The sequence below is a fragment of the Carettochelys insculpta genome, chromosome 1 (assembly GCF_033958435.1).
Source record: "Carettochelys insculpta isolate YL-2023 chromosome 1, ASM3395843v1, whole genome shotgun sequence".
In the NCBI taxonomy this organism is placed as follows: domain Eukaryota; kingdom Metazoa; phylum Chordata; order Testudines; family Carettochelyidae; genus Carettochelys; species Carettochelys insculpta.
This window is the reverse complement of record NC_134137.1, coordinates 256,634,348-256,652,968: the sequence shown is the minus strand read 5'-3', so window position 1 is coordinate 256,652,968 and position 18,621 is coordinate 256,634,348. Positions and strand designations below refer to the sequence as shown.

Sequence of the window (18,621 nt, the reverse complement as noted above, 5' to 3'; positions counted from 1 at the left end):
CCTCCTCCTCCTGCCACGATGTCCCGGGGATGGCCTCCGGGGGGGGGCCCCCGGGGTGCAGGGCTTGCCTCCGGGGCGGACTCCGGCTGCGGGGCCTGCTCGGGCTCGTCAGCCGAGGTGTCAAGGGTGGCCGGAGGGGAGGAGGTGTGCCGGGAGCCCAGGATGTCCCTGAGCTCCCTGTAAAAGGGGCAAGTGACGGGGGCGGCCCCAGATCAGCTGGCCGCATCCCGGGCCCGGGCATAACCCTGCCGCAGCTCCTTCACCTTACTCCTCACATGATCAGGAGTGCGGGCAGGGTGACCCCGGGCAGCCAGGCCATCGGCCAGCCGAGCGAACGCATCCGCGTTCCGCCTCTTGCTCCCCATTACCTGGAGCACCTCCTCCTCGCTCCAGAGCCCCAGCAGGTCCCGCAGCTCGGCCTCCATCCAGGAGGGGCCCCGCTGCCGCTTCCCAGCCTGGCTGGCCCTCTGGCTAGGCTGGCTGCCCTGGCTCCTCTTGGGGGGGGTCCCCTGGGGGCGCTGGGGGGGCTGCCGGCTAGCCATCGCTGCTGGGTGGGTGGCTGAGGGTGCAGCAGGCTGCCCGCGTGTGCAGGCTGCAGCCTGCACGTTGCCTCAGCTTCCTGCAGAGTCAGGGAGGGGGAGGGGACCTTTAAGGGGCCGCTCCACGCAGCCACCAGTGAGCTGAGGGGCTGGAGAGAGCATCTCTCAACCCCCCAGCTGATGGCCGCCATGGAGGACCCAGCAATTTCTACGTTGCGGGATGCGGATCGTCTACACTGTCCCTACTTCGACGTTGAACGTCGAAGTAGGGCGCTATTCCTATCCCCTCATGGGGTTAGCGACTTCGACGTCTCGCCGCCTAACGTCGAAGTTAACTTCGAAATAGCGCCCGACGCGTGTAGCCGCGACGGGCGCTATTTCGAAGTTAGTGCCGCTACTTCAAAGTAGCGTGCACGTGTAGACACAGCTATGGTTACCATACTGTGTATTGTGGTATTACATGGAATACTTTTACACGGACAATTGACAGGCTGCCTGCACACACTGCCCTCAGGGACATGGCTGCTTGCTGCTTTGGAGGTAAATTACATTTGGTAATGTATTTTGCATATATTGTTCTTCTTCTATCTATGCCACCGATATTTATATATAATAGTTGTCTATATTTCTTCCAACTCTGCATGTTTATGTAAACCAAACTCTTTGCCATGAAAGCTCCTGTTCTGTGGTTGGAAGATTATGAAAGAAGCTGGAATCAACATGAACTGGTATTTCCCTAATGTATTCAGACATTCTAACCTTGGAAATTTTTAAAATCTATCCAAGGAAAATTCCAGGCCCTGCTGTACAATTAAATGTTTTTCATACATTTCTCATACTCTCTTCAACTGCGATTCACAAAAAGTCTTTGGAGACAAATCCTGCCAAAACAGACGCTAATCCATTATATATGAAATGGGATATATTCTGTTAAAATTATCAGGTCTATTCCAAAAAGATTATTTATTTTACAAAGTTCAGACAAATGAAGCAAAGGTCTCAGTTCTTATTTGTTTCCCTCTGTAAAGATTGTGAGAAAACATCTCAAGCTAGTTTATTTTTTCTCCCACCAGGTACACAATCAACTTACATTCATATTAACCAGATGAGTGCTGCTTGGTACTGCTTGTAGGTCAGCTTTGAATGAATTACAGCTTGTAAAAGCAACAAGAAGTCTTGTGGCACCTTATAGACTAACAGATATTTTGGAGTATAAGCTTTCATGGGCAAAGACCCGCTTCATCAGATGCAGCTTTTAAAAGGATCCTGCTCAACACAGGGGCCACTAAAATGTGGCTTCCCTGATTAACAGCAAAGGCATTAATAAATATAAGGGAAAAATTGACTCTCCAATGGGCTGAAGGTTCCAACAGAGCGCTGTTAAGAGACGAACCAATGCCACGCTGCAGTATTAAATTTACATAGGCATTATGTATGTTTCAACTTTATATGCCAGCAGTGCATTGATATCTTGATACATATGAATTTATTAAAGATGCTTATTGCAAGTGAGGACTCAGTGGCACAGCTGATTAAAATTAACTTTTAAAGAATTGTCTATTAAATTATTTATGCTCTTAAATAATTGGTCTGATTTTTCAGACATTCTGAGCACTGGGCAGCTGCCAGGGAAGACAGTTGTTGCCTGCTCAACATCTGTAGAAAATAAAGCTCCTGATTTAGCTATCTGGGAACTGGGAACCTAAACTTTTAAGCCGTGTCTACACGTGCACGCTACTTCGAAGTAGCGGCACTAACTTCGAAATAGTGCCCATCACGGCTACACGCGTCGGGCGCTATTTCGAAGTTAACTTCGACGTTAGGTGGCGAGACGTCGAAGTCTCTAACCCCATGAGGGGATAGGAATAGCGCCCTACTTCGACGTTCAACGTTCAACGTTGAAGTAGGGACCGTGTAGTCGTTGCGTATCCCGCAACGTCGAAATTGCCGGGTCCTCCATGGCGGCCATCAGCTGAGGGGTTGAGAGACGCTCTCTCCAGCCCCTCAGCTCAATGGTGGCCGCATGGAGCGGCCCCTTAAAGGTCCCCTCCCCCTCCCTTCCTGTGCAGGAAGCTAAGGGAACGTGCAGGCGGCAGTCCAGACACGTGGCCAGCCTGCACGTTCCTCAGCCACCCACCCAGCTGCGATGGCTGCCCAGCAGCCCCCCCAGGGGACCCCCCCCAAGGGGAGACAGGGCAGCCAGCCCAGCCAGAAGGGCAGCCAGGCTGGGAAGCGGCAGCGGGGCCCCTCCTGGACAGAGGCCGAGCTGCGAGACCTGCTGGTGCTCTGGAGCGAGGAGGAGGTGCTCCAGGTAATGGGGAGCAAGAGGCGGAATGCGGATGCTTTCGCTCGGCTGGCCGACGGCCTGGCTGCCCAGGGTCACCCTGCCCGCACTCCTGATCACGTCAGGAGTAAGGTGAAGGAGCTGCGGCAGGGTTACTCCCGGGCCCGGGATGCGGCCAGTCGATCTGGGGCTGCCCCCGTCACTTGCCTCTTTTACAGGGAGCTCAGGGACATACTGGGCCCCCGGCACACCTCCTCCCCTCCGGCCACCCTTGATACCTCGGCCGACGAGCCCCAGCAGGCCCTGCAGCCAGAGTCCGCCCCGGAGGTAAGCCCCGCACCCCGGGGGCCCCCCCCGGAGGCCATCCCTGGGACATCGTGGCAGGAGGAGGAGGAGGAGGAGGAGGAGGGGGGCTCCTCCTCCGCAGAATCCAGGCTGCAGATTCTCCTCCTGCCATCCCAGAGCAGCAGCCGGGCCTCCGCCCCCCGGGGATCTCCAGACCGTGGGAGCGGACCGACAGGTAGGTACCCCCCTCTGGTGTACACCCCTGGGCTTGAGGGGTGGGGGGTAATAGATATGTGTCCAGGGCCCCCCACATGCTCACATGGCCATGGCCCCAAGGACAGCAGAGCCATGGCCCTCACAGCACTGCATCAGCCCCTGCCCCCCCCCACACCATGCACGACAGTGCCATGCCCCATCCCCGGGGCAGGGGGGAGCGGAACCTCGAGGGGCCCCCGGGAGGAGAGGGTGGGACACTCCGCAGCAGCAGCAGCAGCAGCAGCATGTGATGGAGTGGGGGGAGTGCAAAAGGGAGACTCAGGCTACATAAGAGCAACAAGAGCCGAATAGCTCCCAGGGGCAAAGGAGGATCCTGGCGCTACAGCTGGCAGGTGACACCTCTGCCCTGAACAAACAGGAGGGAGGAGCCGAGCTGGCTTGGAATTGTGGAGGGAGGGCGGGGGCCACAGGTAGAGGCTAGGGGAAAGGAGAGCTGGAAGGCAGCCAGCCTGAGGAGGGGGAAAGCTGCATCCCAGAGGGGCCCCCCTTGGGGCCTTCTCCCCACGACGGGTTGGAAGGACTGTCTCTTCCGACAGCTGGTTCTGTCACTCCTGGCAGAAACTGGGCATCTGTGGCCTAAGAAACCTCTCCTGCTCTCAGACCCTGCGGGGTGAAGTGAGAGTCGCTCCCACCAGGGGAGGGGGTGCAGTGCAGGGGGACCCCTGGACCCCATCCATCACAGCAGCATCTCCCGGGGACGGGGATGGGGAACCTGCAGCACAGGGCTGGGGGGACAAAGGCCATGGCTCGGGGCCCACACTAACGCCTGTCTCCATTCTTCTTCCCCCCCTCCTCTCCTGTGTCCCGCACCTGCACCATCAGAAGGACCGGAAGAGAGCGCCGGCGAGGCATCAGTGGTCCCGGAGAGCCCTCCAGGACCATCACTCCAGGCCAGCCCCTTGGCCGAGGACTGACCGGCCCCATGGCGGGCTAGACGGCGGACCCCGCACCACCACCACCCGACGGCGATGGACCCCCAGCTGCTGGCCATCCACCGACGGCAGCTGGAGGTCGCGGAGCAGCACCTGCAGCTGCAGGAGCGGGCGCTGGCCTGGCGCCAAGAGGCATGGGGGGCCTACATGGAGACTTTCAACCACCTGGTGGACTACCTGGCCCCCCCATGCCGCGCCGGCTGCCGCAGCGCCCACCGTGCCTGCTCCACCAGCCGCACCACCAGCTGCTCCGCCCGCTGCCGTCCCGTCCGCCGTCGCCCCGTCACCCACCGCCGAGGGCCAGAGCGCCGAGGGACCCCTGCAGCCAGCTGAGACTCGCCGGGCATATCTTCTGGTCCGGCCCGCCCCCAGCCAGCCCCGGACAGGGCTGCAGCCGCGGCAGGGCTCCCAGCTGCCCACGCCTAGTGCCGGACTGTAGGGGCGAGGGGCCCAGGACGTGCCCCCCCCCCTTGTATATAGTTTTAACTTATTTGTTTGTGGCCCCCGTTTGCCCCGTCCCCGCCATGTAAATAGTTCTCCCCTTTATCCTCCCTGGTTTTCTTTTTATTAATGAGGACACTTGTTTGTGACGATTGTTTTATTTGTACATATGACTTTGTTTCCACATGTTGTATATAGTTTGTTCTTGTTTTATATATTTATAGTTAAAAAAAAAATTTCTCAAAGAAAAAGAAGTTTAAGTTCAGCCACAAGTGCGTGCTGTCATTTGTCCAGGAAAAGTGGGAGGGGGGGGTGGTTGGGTGCTCCGTGGTGTGGGCGTTGGGTCAGGAGTGTGGTGGAGGAAGGGGCGGGCAGTGGGGGGCCTGGGCAGAGTTCACCCCGTGGCCTCTTCATCGAAGTGGGCCCGCAGGGCCTCCCGGACCCGGGTCCCTTCGGGGTCCACCTGCCGACTGGGGCCAGCAGGTGGCTGGACGTCAGCCCTGCCGGCCTCCACAGCCCAGCCCTGGAAAAAGGTCTCCCCCTTGCTCTCCACCAAATTGTGCAGGGCGCAGCAGGCACCCACAATCGGGGATGTTGTTGGGGCCCGCATCCAGGCGGGCCAGGAGAGATCTCCAGCGTCCCTTCAGGTGGCCAAGTGAGCGCTCCACCACCTGGCGCGTGTGGTTCAGGCGCTCGTTGAAGCACTCCTGGCTAGCGGAGAGATGGCCCGTGTAGGGGTGCATGAGCCACGGGCGGAGGGGGTACGCCGCATCTGCGATGATGCAGAAGGGCATGGTGGTGTCCCCCAGAGGGATCTCCCGCTGGGGGATGTAGGTCCCCGCCTCCAGCCGGCGGCACAGGCCCGAGTTCCGGAAAACCCGGGCGTCGTGGGTGCTGCCAGGCCAGCCCACATAAATGTCCTGGAAACGTCCCCGGCTGTCCACCAAGGCCTGGAGGACCACAGAATGGTAGCCCTTGCGATTCAGGTATCGTCCTCCACTGTGATGCGGGGCGCGGATGGGGATGTGAGTCCCATCCAGAGCCCCGAAGCAGTTGGGGAAGCCCAGGGTGGCAAAGGCCACGATGGTGGCATCTGGGTCCCCCAGCCTCACGAGCCTGTGCAGGAGCATGGTGTTGATGGCACGCACAACCTGCAGAGAAAGCACATGGGACAGCCCCAATGAGGGGTGAGCAGGGTGTGCATGGCCCTGCCCTGCCCTGCCCTGCCCTCCTCTGCCTGGCCCTCCTCTGCCCTCCCCCGCCCTGGCCTCCCCTGCCCTCCCCTCCCCTCCCCTCTCCTGCCCTGGCCTCCCCTCCCCTCCCCTGCCCTCCTCTGCCCGGGCCCCCCTCCCCTGCCCTGCCCTCCCCCCGTGGGTTCTCTTACCTCCATGAGGACAGCCCCGACGGTGGCCTTGCTGACACCAAACTGCTGTCCCACGGATCGGTAGCTGTCGGGAGTGGCCAGCTTCCAGACAGCGATGCCGACCCGTTTCTCCACTGTGAGGGCATGCCGCATGGCGGTGTCCTGGTGCCTGAGTGCGGGGGTGAGCCACTGGCACAGCTCCATAAATGTCTGCCGGCTCATCCTGAAGTTCCTGAGCCAGCGGTCGTCATCCCACTCCCCAAGCACCAGCCGCTCCCACCAGTCGGTGCTGGTGGGGTAGCTCCACAGCCGCCGGCGTGTGAGGCGGGGGTGGGGGCGGGGTGCTGCAGGGTTGGGGGTTGAGCCCTGCTGCCCTGGGGGCAGCTCCTCCTCCGGGGTAGCAAGAAGGTGCTCAGCTGCCTCCCGCATGGCATGGAGCAGGGCAAGCCCTGCTCCTGCCGGGAAGGCTGGGTGGACCTCTGGCTGCTGCTGCTACTGCTGGGGGTCCATGACTGCGGCGCCCGGGGTCTGTGTGCCTCTGGCTCCTCAGACCGCGTGCTGTGCAGGCTGAGTGTGTCTGGGAGGGGCCCTTTAAGGGAGCGGCTAGCTGTTGCCCCGGAAGCGCTAGTCCGCCCTGTGACCCTGGCTGCAGCTGTGCCTGGCATCCCTATTTCGATGTCTGCTACTTGGGTGTGTAGACGTTCCCTCACGGCGCCTATTTCGATGTGGTGCTGCGCAACGTTGAAGTTGAACATCGACGTTGCCGGCCCTGGAGGATGTGTAGACGCTATTTCGATGTCACTACATCGAAATAAGCTATTTCGATGTAGGCTTCACATGTAGACGTAGCCTTAGGTACCCTGTTTTGAAAACTTAGTGGGGCTATATTTGCTGGTGCTTGCCTACGTGGAATAACTTTAGAAATAAGCAAGACACACAAAGGTAGGTGAAAGAATATATTGTGATCCCTAGGCTTCAGAGCCCAAGCTCCAGTCAGATCCACTTTGGCTAGACAGCTATTTTTGTGCAAGTCCCACAAGGCCGAATCTGTGTAGGTATACTCTAAATGACTTGCCTAACATCATATAGGAAGCTTTTAGTACAGACAGGAACCAAATAGTGATCTCCTGAGTCCAAAACAAATATGTTCCTCTCATGATCTATGCTTTCCCCACATCCCCCAATACTAGGTTACCTCTGTGCAGTTCCCATGTGAAATCTCTGTGCTTGACATACATCATTTCCCTTATCCACAAAAGCTGGTGTCTTGATTATACATATTCATGATTTTTTTTCTTGTCTTTTTAGAATTCCCTTCAAAATGTAGAAACTCCAGTCAGAGGTAAAGATGTTTCTTTTAAACATTAAAACAAAACACAAATAATTAGCAAAATGTGTATTTCTATTCAATGTTAATTAATGTTAATTAACTATAAACCTGTTGGTGTAAGTGAAGTAAATACAACTGGTTCAGCCTGCATATCTGGATCATTATACTGTCTCCAATTCATCTCAGAGATAAAAAGATCATTGTTCTTTCTCATTTTAGAAAATATAGTCAGTTATCGTGAGCATTTTAAAATGCAAAGTGGATTGAGACTGTTTTCGAGGTTGTATTTGATCTCCATTCTTTTCTTATAAACGGAGAAATTAAGCACTGCCGTGACTCCATTAATGTAGGTTTATCTGTGATGTTTCTGTCCCTCTTCAATAAACTCTAGTGCTGTTATGCTTGTGATATAATTTAAGCGATTTAGTAAAATAGTAATGTCATCAAATAACCATCCATCTTTATTTCCCTCCAGTTCAAATCAAGCAAGACTAGTAGTGACTGTGCTGAGGGAGGCTCTCTAGCAGTACCGCAAATTTGACAGCAATGCTAGGCCTTCCTCGGGTGGCAAGAGGATGCAACAAAGCAACCCCTTACCACCTTTTAGGTCCCAGGTCCCACCTTCGCGGACTTATGACAGGGTGCACACTCGGTTGACCCAGACCCCACTGAACCCTCCTTGGGCAGGCAGGAGCTAGGAGGAGCAACGAGACAGACAACTGGATTTTTTCCAAACAGAATGGGAAAAGACTGTCTAGGAAGGAGTACAGCAGAAAGGGATCTAGGGGTTCTAGTAGATCACAAGTTAAATATGAGTCAACAGTGTGATGCTGTTGCAAAAAAAGCAAACATGATTCTGGGATGCATTAGCAGGTGTGTTGTGAACAAGACACAAGAAATCATTCAACCGCTCTACTCTGCGCTGGTTAGGCCTCAGCTGGAATATTGTGTCCAGTTCTGGGCACCCCAATTCAAGAAAGATGTGGAGAAATTAGAGAAGGTCCAGAGAAGAGCAACTAGAATGATAAAAGGTCTGGAGAACATGACTTATGAAGAAAGGCTGAAAGAATTGGGCTTGTTTAGCTTGGAAAAAAGAAGATTGAGGGGGGACATGATAGCGGTTTTCAGATATCTTAAAGGGTGTCATAAGGAGGAGGGAGAAAACTTGTTCTTCTTGGCCTCTGAGGAGAGAACAAGAGGCAATGGACTTAAGCTGCAGCAAGGGAAGTTTAGGTTGGATATTAGGAAAAAGTTCCTATCTGTCAGGGTGGTCAAGTACTGGAATAAGTTGCCAAGGGAGGTTGTGGAATCTCCCTCGCTGGAGATATTTAAGAACAGATTAGATAGATGTCTATCAGGGATGGTGTAGATAGTGGTCGGTCCTGCCGTTGGGGCAGGGGACTGGACTTGATGGCCTCTCGAGGCCCCTTCCGGTCCTAGTGTTCTATGATTCTATGATTCTATGACTTACAATAAATTTATTAATTCTTAAGGAGGGAATGGAATATTATTGCACGTTCTTATTTTAGCAACAGTACACACTTACTTGAGTTAAAAACAAGGTGTTCATGTTAACACTAAAGTGACGTGGTTTTGAATAAATTAGGTGTAGAGGTAGGGTGTTGTAGAGGTAGGTTGTTGTTGAGGTAGGTTTGAAGGAAGTTGTATAGAGATAAGTTGTATAGAGGTAGGTTGTTGTATAGCGGTAAGTTTGAAGGAAAGTAATAAATATATAAATATTAATAACTATATACATATATTTGTGTCTTTTCTAAAATAAAGGAGGGGGAGGGCGCTACCCCTCTTACCCCTACCAGGATCAGGTCACTACTCCGATCCAAATATTAATTATAGCCAATGGATGATTTCCCTCTCAATTGAGCCAGAGAAGAAAATAGGAAAGAAGGGAGGCCACGCCTTCACCTTAGTGTGTATTTTTGGTAATAAGTTGCTAGCAAGTGACTACCAATTCCTCCGTAAGTGAATATTATTAACAACTAATATCTAGAATTAATATACTAAAATAATTTAATACATTTATCTTATTTATTACTAACAATTCTAATAATTTAACTAATTAAATAACATTAAAAAACCCTGTCTATAAATATGTCTATAAATACCAATTATAATAATAATAACAGTTCTAGATTGAACAGGCTTGTTAAGTGTCCTTTTTTAAATTAGAATCCAGCCAGAGACCAGCAAGGCCCGGCCTTGGGGTCAGGCCCCCGGGTACTGCCCCTACCCTGCCAGGCAGGGACACAGCAAGGGGATCAACCTTGCTCCCCCGCTGGGGTCTCGTTGCCACTGACTGGAGTGGGGATGTGGTGTCTGTGGCTCCACGCAAAGTGCAGGCCTGTCAGTGAGTGTACTTCTCTCAATCGGTGTGTCACGTCCGGCAAATGAGTCAGGTCCGGTAAGCAGGTCAGGTCCGGTGAGTGTGATGGCGGGCCCTGGGTTTCGCTGAGCCAGCCACACAGTACCTGCACAAGTGCAGGCCGGTTTGACAGCTGTAGCTTCCCCACAGGGACACTGCTTGCTGCTGATGCCGCTGTCGCTGCTTGCCACAGGAGCATGGGTGGTGAGCAATCTTGCGCTTCCGGGCGAGTGGTGTGCAATCTTGCACCTCGGGTAGGTGGCAGTGTTCAGCTCTGGCAGCGTTCAGCTCTTCGCTCTTCGCCTTTTCAGGCTAGCCTAGGGACTGATGGAGATGCCGTGGAACCACGCCTTCCCATCAAGGGCCGCAGAATGGGCTGCGAGCCCTGCTTTTATAGAATGTTCTCATGAATATGTATGAGAGTATTAGCATGCAGGCAAAGTCTTCAAACAGGTCCTCACTTTGGTGGAAGGTTCTGGAAGTTCTCCAGACCCACCCAATCAGAGCACTGCATGCAAATCTAGGGTACCCATGATTCATGAATATGGATGATCTAATAGAACCTTTTCAAGTTGCCAGGGGAGCTAAAGGTCAAAAAGTAACCGTTGGAGTGCTGCTAACTGGCAGGCTATCACAATTTGAAGCTTCATGTGTCTGAGGGGATTTTTCCTCACAGAGCCCTTTCCCACCAAAATTATGCTGTCCCTGACTCACGGGGGTGATTATGTCCACAGTGATGTTTAAACACGACAGACTGAAAATTGTTACTGCCTTGCTATGTGATTGATATCTTACATAAATTAACTAAATGGTCTCCATTCATTTGCTCAGAAAGGTGTGCATGCTGTAACAAAAATGTTTTGTATGTTTTGTATCCATCACTCTTTGTTGCAGTAAGATCTTAGTTTCTGCGAACTGAACAGGTGCAAAGAATGTAAAAGTCCTTCATGCTTAGGACTTGTCTGTACATGGAAGTTGGGCCTGAAGAAAGTAAACTGTGCATTTAAAGCAGATTGACTACTCCAGATTAGCTCTGTGTTTTATTCCAAATTAGCTCAATCTGCTTCCAAACTGGATTAAGATAATTTAGAATCATGCACTGTAACTGCATGTATGGACTGTCCTGTTCCTAACAGAGTGGGAATGGATATTCTGGAAGAGTTTTCTGTATTTGCCATCTCTTAGAGGTGGTTCTGGTCAGGGTGAGGTATGGTGACTGGATCAGTGCCAGGGTAGGTTGTAGCAGCTAACCAATTTGTATTGTACCTGTATTCTAGATATACATAGGATTTTTGACTCCAGGCTGGCCATTATAGCATTTTTCAAATTCATTTAAAATAAATAAATGATTGCACATTTGTATGAGGCAGGGGTGGCCAATATGTTCACCACTTGCCATATGTGGCAAATAGGACACCTCATTGTGATGAATGTGGGTCTTGGAGCCTGTGATGGGGTATACCAACCCCACGCTGAGCAGGGGGGTGAGATCCAGGCCTACTGGATGGAAAAATACCTGACCCCAAGGCCCTCCTGGACATGCTCCAGCTGTAGACCAGGTATACAGGCTAGGGAAGCCTGGCACTTGGGGCTGGCCAGCAGAGAGAAAGGTGCTCCAGCGGGATCCTGGGAGCCACAGCCACCCAAGCAGCAGCAACAACAGTGGCAGCGGCAGTGGCGGCAGCAACCACCCAAGCACCAGCAGCAGCAGGAGCACTGCCCAAGGATCAGTCACCAGCAGGAGTGGCTGGAGGAAGCATGGCCAGAGCAGAGATGGCGGAATGCATTGGGAACAGGGTAGGAAGTAGCCCAGGGTGAGGGAACTGGGAAGGTACCCAGTGAGCACAGCGTGTTGTGGTGAGGATCCCGGCTGAGTTGGTGGCTGGGGTCACCCACCCACCACCCACAGGGCCCTGGGCTAGAGCTTGGTGGAGCAGGAGAATCTTATAAATATGGGAAGATGACAACCATAAGCGTGGCTATCTTTGAATTCCATTTGGACACCACTGGTGTAAAGGGTACCCTGGCACCTGCAGCGGTAGGAAACAGCCAAGAGCCTTTGCAAGAGCAAGAGAGATGAACATGACAGTGCCATGGGCAGAAGGCAGCTATGGTCTGTAGAAGATGCTTATTCCATGAGCTCTTCTCAGTTCTAGTTATGCTAACTGTTAAAGGGATTAATAGTTGCTACTAACCATCTACCCTGCGCTGATATACATCTTCTAGCATGCTCTCTTGAAAACACACTTGTGGTAAGAATTTAAACCACTCTTCTTACTAAGGGTGCATGCAAGCTTGGGCTTTACTGAATCAGCAGTTTCCTCAGAGAAAATCCTTGTGATTTATTGAGGAACATTATGGAACTCTAACAAATTATTGCCTATCTGCTTGGCTATAGCCTTTTATTGGTGCCCAAAAAGTGTCTGTCTTTTTCAGATGAATGCTTTTTTGTTTGTTCTGTCTACACCCTTAATTTCATAAACATGTAGAATCCATTCTGTAATGTATTCTTAGAAACTGCACTTTACTGAATGCAGTGAGATCCTCTCAGAATTTGTCGGCATCTTATTATTCAGAAAGGTTGAATCCAGGGGAGCCTGTTTGTTTTGTTTTTATGCTATTTTTTATCCAACTTTTATCTGTTAATTTTCACTTATGATGGGGAAAGATAATCATTTCTAGACTTCCCACCCATGTGCAGAGCAGGGTGTTCCCATAAAATACAGAATAGGATTATTCAAATTGATAAAGATTTGACATTGCGGGGTAGGGGAGGAGTCGATGCGGCTTACAGGCAGACAGAAGGAAGTTTATACAAAACTCATGCTGTGAGTCTTCTGAGAAGAGCTAATAAAAATAGTTTATACAGTATTAGAGTATGCAGCCTTCTGATATAATTGCTACCTGAGGCTATATATGACCAAATACACAGCCTTAATGTTCAATCAGTATTTGGTCGATGACATTCCTGAAGACTACCAGTGCAACACAAAGAGGAGATAATCAAGTGGGAATAGGTTTCATCTGTGCTGCTACAGGTGCCATATTATGGACGGAATATAAAATAGATATCCTCACTGCCTCAGGATTTATTCAAATTCTAATAGCATTTCTAAAGGTGTAAAGTTTGGCAAATTTGTTTTGGAATTTAACAATTATTTGTATACACTGACCAGAAACTATTAATTATTTTTCACTAAGATTTTTGAAAGAAACAAAATATTTGCTTTATTCAAATTTTCTGTGGAAAAATTCCAGGTTTTTAGTTGAAAATTAAAAAAAAAACCATTTTTTCTCAACCCATTTTTACCTTTTTCTCCTGATTAAACAAAGTTGAGCAAAAAATATTTTGTCTTGAATAGTACTTTTTGTTTTTTATTTTGGGCTTTTTTTATTGCAGTTGTATTCTTAACAAAATTGAAGGCTGTTTCCAAACAAATATCACTTTAACCCAAAATATTAAAATGCTTAGTTTTTTTCAAAAATGTTGAAACAGAATATTTCAACTCTATTATTTTTTCAAAATGAACAATTTGATGAAAGCAACACAAACTGATAACATTTTGGGGTCTCTGAAAGTGTGAATTTTGCAGAAAAAAGTTCTGTCTGAAAATGTTGGCCTGTTTCTCAACAGAATATTGTTAGTGTTCAGGACTTTCTGTATCACACCTTTTTAATTTCCGCCTTTTGTGATCACTTCTGTATTCTAAGTGGCACTACAACCTTATCTGTGTCTTGATGAAATTCATTGGTTTAGAGATTGTATTCAAGGTCTTGCTCTTTTTCTTAAAATGCTTACGTAGATACAGTTTTAATACTGTGTTCTCCACATTCACTGTCAGGTATCACAAAAATATGAAGCTTTTCTCCCAAGAATCCATTCAGCCATTGAAACAATGTTCTTGTAGTTCCTCGAGGGAGTGTGTATGCAAGACTATAGAGGGCATATTTAAAATGTATTGAGCTGAAAAGATCTACTGCGACAACAAAATACTCACCTTTACAGAAGGTCTAATACGAAAAACAATTCATAAAAAATTCAGTTATGTTCATATGAAGAAAAAAAATCTTTTGGTATGTGTGAAAAAATAAGTATATAGCATGTAAAAACTTTATTAATTGGTATATAAATGTGAATACACAGACAGAAAAACAGAAACATAGTTCAACATTTTTTAATGAGATGGGTAAGCCTGAGACCAGCAGCCAATTGTACTGCACACACTCCAACCCCTTACAAAATATCATGCCTCCCAAGGGGGCCTGAGGTGTAAAGATCAACACTGGGAGTTACTAAGTTGCTTACTTAATTTTCCTTCCTTACTGGAGGAGATATTTCCTCTGTAAAGAGAATATGTGCAAGGATTCATGCATTCTCTGGAGAGCATGGCATAAGCTGAATTTCATCAAGCATGGTCTCAGTCCATTTCCCAGTGGGCATGTCCACATAACAGTGCCTGAGATCTTAAACTAAATAGTTTCAGATTAGAAATTGGATGCACTTTTTTAATGGTGAGAGAATTAACCATTTGTACAATTTACCTAGGGACTAAATGGTTTGCACCATCAGTAGAAGTCTTTAAATTAAGACTGAATGTTGGTTTTAGACCAGGCAGAAGTTATGAATGCATGGGAATTATTGGGTGACCTTTTACAGCCTGTATTATGCACATGTTAAGACTAGCAGAGCATAATATTCTCTTCAATTTCGAAGCGCCACGGCTGCCCGCATGCTAATGAAGCGCTGAATATGCATTTCAGCACTTCATTGGTAAAGTTCGAAATGACCATTTGCGTGGCCATTCCAAAGTTTGGGGCTAGTGTAGAAGTAGTCAAGAGCTGCAAAGGGATTTTAAATTGAGGTCTCATAGTACAAAATAAATTGGAGCTCAGTGGGTTTTAGCAGTGCCATACCTAGACATTTTAGCTCCCAGGCCAAGAAAGCACATTTGCACCTCAACCCTTTTTCCACCCCATTTTTCTGCTCCCATGGCTTTGCACTGTACTCATCCCTACCTATTGCAGCCCTGGACTTTGGTGTCACAAGAAAAAAGTGTAGGTGTTACTTTCAGGAGTTAAAAATGAACACCATCCATTTATACTCTGGCCTGAATATTGTTTTAGGAATTTTATTGCATTTTACGTAAAAATATAGTAAAAGTCTAAGTAATCATAGCAGAAGATACTCCAGGGTCCATTTATTTATTTATATGGAGCACTTTGCATTCAGGTTCATCTTTAAAGAGACCGATCAAATCTACTCTGCAGCATAATTAGGATAGTGCACAGTATAATCTAATCTATAATAGGCTTTTGAAGTTCTATTTACCAGCTTGCTTGGTGTGGGTAATTTTTCTGTCATGTGAAAAAAATGGCATTTTACATTCATTATCACAGTCATTGAAATAATGTATTTTATGCATGTATTAGTAAGTTTTCATGGTGATATAGCAAGGGTAGTGTATGTGTACATATTGTCCCAGCGCTGTTACATGTTTTAGCTCTATTATACTAAATCTGAGCCATCATTATTTCTTCAACAGATTCAATCTGCATAAGAATATATATGGAGAATTCCAATATCTGGAGACTCATATGTGTTTCTTCTAGTACTTGCCATTTAAAAAAAAAAGTACTTTCTTACTCTGGTGTGATTAGCATATGAGCATAGTTTTTTGTTCTGTACATATAATCTGAAAAAGTGTCCTACAGCTTTCAATGTGGGATTATGTAAGAAATACTGAGATGTCAAAGGGCATGTTTCAACAAACTGAGGGTCGTAGTCAGCACTTTAAAATGCTTCTGAGCTATGTTTTCACTGTGTTTTACAAAGATATGAGAAAAATGTTCTGAAATTGTAGTTATTCTTAGCTTTATCTTGCAGCCAATGACCTCAGTGGGACTGCCTGCAGACAGGGGCTGCCTGTCAGATACATTGCACTCTGGACAAATGAAAAGCCATGGTCTTCTCTAAATAATTACATCCAGGCAGCTCTGGAATGTACTTTCACAAACTCTCACTCAGATTAATCCATTTCAGATCTCTTAGATTTATGTGTGCTATTTTGGCACAAGAGAGTTGTCCGCTTCATATAAGCTGCATCTACACGAGCCCCTTCCTCTTGGAAGGGTCATGGTAATGAGCGAGGTCAGAAGATGCTAATGAGGCGCTGCCATGCATATCCAGTGCCTCTTTGACATAATGGCAGCCACAGCGATTTGAAAGTGCCGCTTTTGAATCGCATGCCACCCACGTAGACGGGGGCCTTTCGAAAGGGCCCCCCAGTCTTTGAAAGCCCCTTATTCCTAAAACCAAATAGGAATAAGAGGCTTCTGAATACTTAGGGGTCCTTTTGAAAGGCCCCCGTCTACACAGGCAGCACACAATTCGAAAGCAGCACTTTCAGATTCATGGCAACACCTCAGAAGCATCTTCTGACCTCACTCAAAGCCATGCCCTTTCTGAAAGAAAGGGACTAGTGCAGACGTAGCCATCATGAATTTCTTTATTTCTAAATATGCCCTTTTCTCATTAAACCTGTTTTAGAGCTCCTAGAACACATAGATATAGTTTATGCAATTCTATGAAACCTATCAGAAAACAGTGAAAGGCTTCATCTTGAAATTACAGAATTGTTTACAGGGAGTTACAGGCACATACAAATGGCTTTGAGCAAAGGAAAAGGGCCCAGTACAGAAGGAAAGTAAATGAAGAGAATCTACTAAAACAAATGAATTGGGAAATGGAGATCAGGCAAAAAAGAACAAAAGAAAGAAGTATCAACAAAATTAGATTGAAGCACATTGTGAGAGAGTTTTTTATCCTATCAAACTACAAATTTACTCTTTATTCAGATCCAGACAAGCTGTTCACAACATCATTACAAAAGAAAAAGAAAAAGAACAACAATAACGCACCCACACCCACCACATTTTAGCCATTCTTTTCTGAAAATGTAATATGGAGGCATCTTTTTAGGAATAAAAGGCAAATCATGTTGGCATCATATATGTTAATTCCCAGTTCAGCTTAACATTGGCTCCTTAAGAATTTAACCATTCTGTATGCTTAAAATCAGGCACTTAAAGTGCTGAATCAGAACTATAGATGGCACACTATACACTAACCCACTCAACTGTGTACACTTGTGTTTGAACAAGCAAAGAGATTAATAGCATAGAATGAAACAGTAGTTCAGTTAAACTTTATCCTCTCGTTTCAATTTATGGGTCATCTGAGATAAGAAAGATGCAATAATTGTGAAGCATACTGACCCTGTGAATGATAGAATTTGGTATATTTTGTATGACCTCTGTAGATATTTTTAGGGCTGATTGCAACCTGCCAACCTGATTGGCACCGTCTTTCTTGCTTGCTATTCATATCAGGTCTCCCCAGTCCATTTTGCAGCTCTCCTACAACAAATGGAATTATAATGTACCATCTCTGTAATTTTTAAGACCTGTATGAGCAAGTGGTCACAGTTATACTAAGATAAAATCACAGTGACGTGCTTTAAAATATAGTCAGATAAACAACTTCAACTGAAATGAGACTGGGAACTGTAACAGTTCACTTAAAAACATTCCAGATTGCATACTCTTAATGGAGTTGGGAAAGAATCAAATACTAATTATAATATGAACATATTTATCCTATTAAGATTATGGAAAAATTATAAAACTCACAGAAAGGTTTAGAAATGTGTATGAATCTGAATAGAATCGTAGAATCACAGAATCATAGAACACTAGGACTGGAAGGGACCTCGAGAGGCCATCGAGTCCAGCCCCCTGCCCCCAATGGCAGGACCAAGTACTGTCTAAACCATCCCTGATAGACATCTATCTAATCTGTTCTTAAATATCTCCAGTGATGGAGATTCCACAACCTCCCCTGGCAATTTATTCCATTGTTTGACCACCCTGACAGTTAGGAACTTTTTTTAATGTCCAACCTAAACCTCCCTTGCTGCAGTTTAAGTCCATTGCCTCTTGTTCTATCCTCAGAGGCCAAAAAGAACAAGTTTTCTCCCTCCTCCTTAAGACACCCTTTTAGATACCTGAAAACCGCTATCATGTCGCCCCTCAATCTTCTCTTTTCCAAACTAAACAAGCCCAATTCTTTCAGCCTTTCTTCATAGGTCACATTCTCTAGACTTTTAATCATTCTTGTCGCTCTTTTCTGGAGCCTCTCTAATTTCTCCACATCTTTCTTGAACTGCAGTGCCCAGAACTGGACACAATACTCCAGATGAGGCCTAACCAGAGCAGAGTAGAGCGGAAGAATGACTTCTCGTGTTTTGTTCACAGCACGCCTGTTAATGCTTCCCAGAATCATGTTTGCTTTTTTTTGCAACAGCATCACACTGTTGCCTCATATTTAGCTTGTGGTCTGCTATAACCCCTAGATCCCTTTCTGCTGCAGTCATTCCTAGACAGTCTCTCCCCATTCTGTATGTGTGAAACTGATTGTTCCTTCTCAAGTAGAGCACTTTGCATTTGTCCTTATTAAACTTCATCCTGTTTACCTCAGACCATTTCTCCAATTTATCCAGATCATTTTGAATTATGACCCTATCCTCCAAAGCAGTTGCAACCCCGACCAGCTTGGTATCAATAGTATCTGCACGTACAGTAACTATAATATAACTGAAATGATTATTGATCCTCTCACTTCAGGCAGAAAATTATCTTGGGTCAAATACATTTCCCCTATGCTACACTATTAAACAAATAGATACATTATGGGAGCTTGGGTCTTCCTCAGAAGAATCCACTATTGACCATT

At 47.6% G+C, this 18,621-nt stretch overlaps 1 protein-coding gene across 1 annotated transcript in view; it reads left to right on the top strand.

Annotated features, from left to right (window-relative positions):
* Positions 1-18,621, top strand: part of PIK3C2G (phosphatidylinositol-4-phosphate 3-kinase catalytic subunit type 2 gamma) — a 344,110-nt gene that overhangs the window by 74,491 nt on the left and 250,998 nt on the right. The window contains exon 9 of the mRNA XM_074983736.1: positions 7,429-7,462. Within this exon, the coding sequence (XP_074839837.1) occupies positions 7,429-7,462 (34 nt within the window). The remainder of the gene's footprint in view (positions 1-7,428; positions 7,463-18,621) is intronic.